General features: G+C 38.0%; 1 protein-coding gene across 1 annotated transcript; it reads left to right on the top strand.

Annotated features, from left to right (window-relative positions):
• The first annotated feature begins 446 nt into the window (after window positions 1-446).
• PRPL28 (Ribosomal L28 family) lies at window positions 447-6274 on the top strand. The gene is made up of 2 exons (XM_010264109.3): window positions 447-816; window positions 5853-6274. The coding sequence occupies exons 1-2, from the start codon at window positions 573-575 to the stop codon at window positions 6083-6085; spliced, it is 477 nt and encodes a 158-aa protein (XP_010262411.1). The 5' UTR covers window positions 447-572; the 3' UTR covers window positions 6086-6274.
• Window positions 6275-8178: the final 1904 nt, after the last annotated feature.

Raw genomic sequence — 8178 nt, 5'->3', positions numbered from 1 at the left:
GTTTTGGTTCGGTTAAATGTAAAAACCAAACAAATCGGTTCAGTCCAAAAAATCATCCCAACCGAACCGTGAGCACTCCTACTCATAACATGCCTTGGCTGCATAGTGAGAACTGGAAACATTCCCAATATACGGTGGGATGTGGCTGTGAGGTCACTATGATAAACACATCCCAATTTTCACCTTTTTCGGCAAGGTGCAACTCTAGATCTCCTGCCCACAAAATCTCTATCCACACCTATTCACAATACACTACCCTGTGCATTGTGAACATCTCCCCTACAAAATAACATGTAATAGGACGAGATGTTCCCATGTTTGGCTGCGATGTTAGGTGGGTAGGAAATCCGAACTTGTGCAGAGGAGTGCGTAAGATTATTATCGTACACCTACGGCGCATGCTATGCTTTAATACTCGGTAGAAAGCAAAAAAACAGAGTGAAGTTTGGCTGTATAGGCAGTCAGGCACCATTTCATTATCCAAAAACAACGGTCACCGTGGACCGTTCTCCTGAGCCATCTAAAATCCATCCTCTCCTCGTCTCAACTCTGTAAATCAAGAACAAAGCACCATGGCGGCAGCGGCATCGGCCGGTGTTTTGTTGGGCCACTCTTGCTCCTCCTCTTCGTTTCTTAGCTTCCGCAAATTGGAGAGCTCAAACAGGTCTTTGAAGTTCAAGGCTTCCGACTTGGGGTTCCTGACGTCGCAGTTGAGCGGCCTTAAAATTGCCAACTACCCAGGCTTCCCTTCCTCTACCAACCATGCCAAGCTCATCTCTGCTCCTCCAAGACCATTCATTCTTCAACCTGTTGCTCGTAAGTCACATCTCTTTGTATTTCTTTTCCAAATCACTTTTTGTCTGTTTTATAATTCGTATTGCAAGTATTGTATGCTGATTCCGTGTTAATAGACTTTAGTGGGTTTATCTACAATTGCTGGAAAGAAATGGTATACCCTTACTTTTTTTTTTCCTTTCTGGATTTAATTTTGACAAAAAAAAAAGCTTTTTACTTATTTCATTGTATCAAATCATTTACGTCGGAATTACTGAGTTTATTGTTGACTGTTTTGGTGAGAGGTATGATGGGTCATTACCATACTTTATGGTTAATTAGTAGCATTTGTGGATTAACCCAATTCACAGTTTATTATTCTATAGCTACTAAATTGGTTCGTCCTGTTTTAATGTTGGTTTATCCAAGAAAATGCAAGTATATCCAAAACAATCGGACTGTTATTAAGAGATGTTCTTTTTTGCTTGATGTTCTTTCTTTCTTTCTTTTTTTAAGGGATGACTGGGTATTTAGTATAACGATGATGATTATACAGCATCATAGACATAGAGATGGGCAGATTGGAGATGCAACTCTAATGACTTATCAAAAATCTGTTTGATATCTATAACAAACGGACTGTTATTAAGAGATGGGTCCGTTTGGTTTGCAGTCGGAATCGGAATTGAAATCCTCCGGAATTAGAACCGGAATGGTCCATTCCCATAGTCTGTTTGGTTCAGACAGGAATGAAAATGGGAATTAAAATCAGCAGGAATGGGATTTCATTCCCAAGGGAGAAGGGAATGGCCATTCACTCAAATGGGAGAATGCCATTCCAGCAGGAATGGGAATGGGATTCCGATTCTGCCCAACCAAACAGTTGGAACCGGAATAACCCATTCTGATTCCGATTCCGATTCCAGACCCCTATTCCTGTGAACCAAACGGGGCTGAAACTTGTTATGTAGAAAAGCAAACTATGGAGCATAAAATAATTTTTTCATAAGTATCAGTTGCTTGTGTATAGATATGCACAAGATGTACACGAATCTCTCCTTGTAATCTTTTAAGATGAGCATAATGGTAGAACTAGAACATATCTAGGTGTTATGCCCTACATGAAACATGGAGTTTTGGTTAGAAATAGGTTGAACCTACATTTTGGCAGAATAGGAACAGGGTGTAAGGAAAGATAGATCACTAGGTCTTTTAGTGTTTGAAACCAAATTAGCTTAGTGGCCATGCTATCACCTTGACTTGTTTTCAGACATGCAACTGTTTCTTGTTTGTGAAGAACTCCATAATATAAGGTTCAGGCCAAAGAAAATAACATGACCGCCCATAGGCAAATGATCATCTGGCTCAACTAAATCAACACTAGAGAATGTATTAGGACATGAGAATGGCTATCAGATATTGTGGTTGTAATGTGAAATGTACTTCTGAGATCTCAGGGGCCATTTTATTGCTTTACTGTGATTAGATCTTGGTTTATGCTGGTGTCAATGAATTGAAACGTATCTGACAGAGAATCTAATATCAAGTCTGGTAAACCTAGAGTTCAGAATTTCAGCAATCCGGCTTCTATATCCTGTGGCATCTTGCAGGTGATCACCATGTGAGACAAATTTTTGGAGGCAGCCCATGGGTATAGTGACCAATTTAGCCTCAAGTTTGATGTGCTAGAAAGTATCCAGCGTGCACTTTCTTTAAGAGGAATAATCACGAAGATTTGAAGTTAAGCATCTAGTTTCTCCGAGAGAGAAATGATCTAGCAGAGCCACAGTGAGTTTCAAACAAGAAAACTGGAGTTAAATGCATATAAAAACAATGGGCATCTATACCTCCTCTTAATTCCAAGTTAACTTTTCTTTTATCCAATATGAAAAACAATTTCAATTCCATGTTCCAAATTCCTTCATGACCTTGCTGTACATAGTTGTTAAGGTGACGCCTAGGCGGGGAACTCAGAGCATAGATTGTATATCTTCATTGCTCCTCTATTAAATTTTTGTTTAAAAAACCCATATTTGAAGCAAAGAAATCACATCCCTAAGCAAGGTGTTAGTCCAATTCATGCAGTCTTCTACAATAGAAAGATCCATAACAACTGGGAAAAAATTATATTGAACTGAATATGGCTGAACTTCAATTCCAAGTACTAGCATAACAAACCCAACAACCATGGTCTAAGAAGAAGTCACTCTACTTCTCAGTTGGAACAAAACCACAACATAGAGCAGCCTTCCAAAGATGGCCTTAAAAATGCCATCCATGCCAAGATATCATCGTTCACCTTGCAATACTTCTTCAAGCACACCTCCTTTGCCATCACTTCCAGACAACCTTCCAAGCCCAAGCACAGTAATCTACAACTCAGGCTAGCTATCAACAGCCCTTCATCATTGATCTTCTTCCAAGATTTTCCAATTTTTTACACTCATTCACCTTACTCATAATTTTGCTACAGTTTATTTTCTTGTGATTCTCATTTTGTTCAGGACTCTGAAAGGTGAATATAGAATTACACTTCCAAAGGTTATGTGAGTAATTTTCTGAATGAGAAAACAGCTCCTTTGAAGTTCATTTATAAACAAATCTTAGAAGTTAGAAAAGAATTGCATAGGTCCAGATGCGGTTGCTCCATGGATTCATCACAATGTAAGAGCTCCCAAGACTGCCGATGAAGAAGTTAGATTTGCATCATTACAAATTAGATATACCTTAATACCTTAGATGAACCTAAGAAGATACCTCTGCAGCTGCATCAAAATCAAAGAGATCTAGTCCTTTTCCAAGTTGCAGGTGATCTTTGAAAGGGAAGCTAAAATCACGTGGACTACCAACCTACAAAATAAAAGTAAATTTTGGAAAAAGAAGGTAGATGAACCTGATCTACTGAACTTGATAATGGGATCATAAAATCCTAATACCATCCTTCTGAGTACTGAGCAATCCTCCCCTCCAATAGGAACATCTGGATGAGTCATATTTGGTATGCTTTGTGCTTCTTGTTGAAGCTTATCAGTGAGCTCGACAAGGTCTTCTTCTAGAGTTGCAAGTCCTTCCTTAAAATTCTTTCCTGCATATACAATAAACCAGAACAGTATCAACAATAAAATAAATAGTTTAATGAATACCTTCTTCTATAAGTCTTCGGCATTCAGATGGTTCTAGTTTTCCTTTCATCTTGTTTGCAACCACATTTCTTTCCCCACGAAGCTGTTCAACTTCCTGCCATCTGTGAATCATAATTGGCTATAACAGAATAGGCATCTTTTGTGCATTTGTCATCTCAGAGTTGCAACCATTGTTCAAGAAATAAATTAGACTGTGCAGTCACATTGGATTGCATTGGAGTTGGATCCCTATTGGTTCATTTTGGTTACCAAATGAATTGTTGTAAGAACTAGATAGAACTGATTAATCAAATAGCCTAACAGTGCTACCTTCTATTCTCTCCCAATCTCAAGGGACTTTCATACAAGGGAGGCAAATCACCAATAAAATCCTTACAGCCAATGAGTGTGTACAACAATTTAGAAGGATGGGAAGGAAAGGATTAGTGTGTAAACTAGAATTGGAGAGAGCCTACAATTATATGGATTGTTTTCTTTTTCTTCTGGACTGGGTTTTGTTAAGTTTTGGGTTTGGAGAGAGATGGAGAAAATGGGTTATAGGATTCCTGCTCCTACTATTACTCCATTCTTGTAAATGGAGAAAATCCTTAGGCAGGGTGATTGTCTCCATTCCTATTCACCTTAGTTGCAAATGTTGCTAGATGGTTGGTTGATCACCATGGCAAATAATACAATTTAGTCAGGGGATGGAGGGTGGGTAAAGATAAGGTGCCATGGCAGTAACTCATTTACAAATTTTATGATATCATCATCTTTTGTGAGGACATGGGGGAAGAGGATATCATTAGGAATACTAGGCTCATGCTTAACTGTTTTGAAAAAAAAAAACTCAAATTTGAGGGTCAATCCAGTAAGAGTTGCGCCAAGTGGTGAGTGAACAGGGGCATTATATCTTTTACCTTTAGTTTTATAATTGTCCTGTTCTGTCCCATACTTAATGAGGTGTCCCATAATAAAAGCTGGATATACCCTTCTAAAACCCAAATCCTCTCCTCTCCTTCGGCCTACACACCTTTTTCCCAATTGACCAAATAAAACTTCTTGTTCCCTCCTCCCCCTCCCACACCTTCCCATAAGAAGCCCTTTTGAATCTTCTCCACTTTCTCTGCAACTTGTGATGCTACCCTCAATAAGAACACTCTTAATTAAAGTTATTCTCCCCTCTAAACTCAAAGCTTTAGATATTTTAATTCCTGCTTCAACTAGGTACTTCAAATCTATTTTCCTGTTAAGTTGACTTGTTTCATCTATTGGGATAACCTCATTGTTCTCAACTCCTTGTTCAACATCATCTTCCATTTCATCTATCAAAAAAAAAAAAAATCTTCCATTTCAACCATCTTCAAGTTCTCTATGGTTCATTGCATTTCTGTTGTATAATTGGAAGGAATGCTTGGGCCAATCTTGTTTAACGGGCCTAAATGTTTTAAGTATTTTGATACATGGGTTTGCTTTTACTTTTTTATTTGTTTCAAGGGAACCAATACTTGACCCAATTCCTCATTTATGAGACTAATTCAACATTTCAACCACCCAGAGAGGGAGGGGATTTTGTTCATCTTGGATTCTGATTACCCCTGGGATAAGAATATAGGTGCAGGAGTAAAATGCGAACTTGATCAAACATGACTAAAAAGGAAATAAAAGATTAAAGTGTTTTCCTTCTTGAGTAAACGGAGATGATATTGCAAGTGGATTCGTTGATGTGAGTTTTGGGTTAGGTTTTGTTAGACAAAACAATTAAGGAGGTTTATGTTTGATCTTTTCTGCATCTATTTATTTCTCTATTTTATTTATTTCAGACAATGCATGAAAGGGTAATATTGAATTAGGAGGTGAGGTGATTGGGAATGGGTTTCACGTTTGCATGTATCTTCCAATATATGTTAAATCAAAACAGGTAGAATTAATGAACTACCTTAATTGGTTTTTCAGGCAGAGTATGTCCTTTCACTGGAAAGAAAGCAAACAAGGCAAACAAGGTCTCATTCTCAAACCACAAGACCAAGAAGTTGCAATTTGTAAATCTGCAGTACAAGAGGATCTGGTGGGAAGGGGGGAAACGCTATCTTAAATTACGTCTCTCGACTAAGGCATTGAAGACCATAGAGAAGAATGGCCTGGAAGCTGTTGCTAAGAAGGCAGGGATAGATCTTAGAAAGGAGTGATATATCACCAGTTTGTTTTTACAAATGATATTGTTTTTGCTTCTGCAATTGTGGTTTTTCCTTTTTCTTGTCATATTTTCATGTTATCTGAGCCTAGCCTTTTTTGTTTAAGTAAAAGATTCAATGCAATTTGATCAAAAAAAGATTCAATGCAATGTATTTCTTCTTCATAGATAGGAAAATTTTCTATATTCAAGTGTTATTTTTGTAGGGATTTATGGGAATAAGAGGAAGTTCCCCAAATTTTGTCAAATAAACTTGCCTCCCCTGGGATGACTGTTTCAGGCACAATATTTTCTGAACTGACTAAAGCCTGGGCTGGCTTGTTAAATAATTTCTTTCCCCAAATTAGATTTTGTAGTTCTTTCTTTTTCTACAAAAGGTTGAACCAGGGTTCAGATTATGCACGCAATGAATTTGTTCATTCCTTGATGTAGTGGAATTAGGGACAGCAACCAGGGGGTTTTGTAAATTCTAAACCCTACCTGCCTCCCTAGACCTCCCAACCTGCTCTCCCCAAAACAGGTAGCGGGTTGGATATTTAGAATCCAAACCCTCTCTTCACATGAAAATGCAAAACCCTCTTCAATCTTATCCTCCCCGCATTTGAGAGTGGGGTGGGTCAATTGACAGGTTGGGTATAGAATCCACATCTAATTTCCTATTATATATGAGCAATAAACAAGCAAAATATCACAACAACCATCAAAATTTCCAATTATTTGATTAAACATGTAAAAAACACAACTATAAAATATTATTGCATTCAACACCTAGTAATAAGTTCATATGCCTTCCAACAATATGTTCATATGCCTTTTCTTATTTAGCTTAATACCGTACCCTATCCATACCCGTACTGGTTGTTAAATCTCAAAATCATTCCTGTGCCAAAGTCCATTTCTCAAGGAAAAAAACCCTCCCTATTGAGGCTGGTACCTGCCGGGTATGGTAGAAATTGCCATTGGAATGCATAAAAAGGAAGGTGGTGATGGGGAAATAAAACAAAAAAAAAAAAGCTTTAGAGTAGTGGAGACATTGAAAATCTGCTTTGTTATTCACTGGCACGTTCCTGTGATATAGAGACAATCAATGTTATTCACTGGCACGTTCCTGTCCAATGCATAAAAAGAAAATGTCATGAAAACACGATCTGCACCAAACCAATAGCATGGTTGTCATTGGACAGGGTGAAAGAGCACCAGATTATATCAGATTGGGAAGAAGATTGAAATGGGGAGGGAGGGGGTGAGAAATGAACAAAGGCATGGCGGAGAAATGAACAGAGGCATGGCGCATTGCCATGCCATGAGAAGGGAAATAAAGGCAGCATGAGAGGATATAGATAAAGAAGCATCCCTCGTCTCATCTGAATGAAGACAATGCTGAAGCTCATAAAGACGAAAGAATCCTTTTGTAGATGGCAGGCTCTATTTGACAAGAGTGCAAATACCAGGTCGATACATATATGCCCTCTGGTTTAGTTTTGCAGACATTTACCAAACACATTTGTATACTGAAAATGACGGTTATTACAAATTCTTTGCATTCTAAATGAGAGAAAAACCAAGCCAACTTTACATTTTCGTGAACCAGCATATTTGCATTTGCACTCTTTTCCAACGGAGCTATCCAAGGCTGCAATATAAGATTTAACAGTCACTTAGAAAGGATCTAAGCCAGAGGACAGGTATGCCGTTGCAAACAGCTTGCCAGCGAGAATGGCACAGAGAAAGACAATGAACAATCTTTAAATTAAAGTTGTTTGATTACTTTACTCATCCTTGGTTTTCAAACCTTTATCCATCTAATTTCTAACCAGCTTTCCAGAATCCAACTCCCTTTCCTTTCTGGGAAATCATGTTCACCAATGACATCCTTTTAGGGTGTATAGAAGTTTTAGTACTTGAATCCATTTCTGTTTCAACATAGAATGGATTGAAAATTTCACTCAGAAATGTATCAGCCATATTAAGCTCCTCTTACAGAAGATCAAATGCAGACATCTTCTTGAGGTTCCATGTACAAATGGGCAGAAAATTCTTTATTAAAAATTGTCAAATATCTCGTTTATTCCCATCGCTTTTACATAG

This window comes from Nelumbo nucifera, chromosome 3 (assembly GCF_055504915.1).
Source record: "Nelumbo nucifera cultivar China Antique chromosome 3, China Antique-T2T, whole genome shotgun sequence".
Lineage (NCBI taxonomy): Eukaryota > Viridiplantae > Streptophyta > Magnoliopsida > Proteales > Nelumbonaceae > Nelumbo > Nelumbo nucifera.
Note: the sequence above shows the minus strand (reverse complement) of the source record. Positions and strands in the feature narration are given on the sequence as shown.

What these genes read in the sequence shown, in the direction of transcription:
- PRPL28 (XM_010264109.3), top strand. Translation starts at nt 573, where the DNA reads ATGGCGGCAGCGGCATCGGCCGGTGTTTTGTTGGGCCACTCTTGCTCC. An exon ending in CATTCTTCAACCTGTTGCTC is followed by an intron (nt 817 to 5,852) that starts GTAAGTCACATC and finishes TTGGTTTTTCAG; the next exon opens with GCAGAGTATGTCCTTTCACT.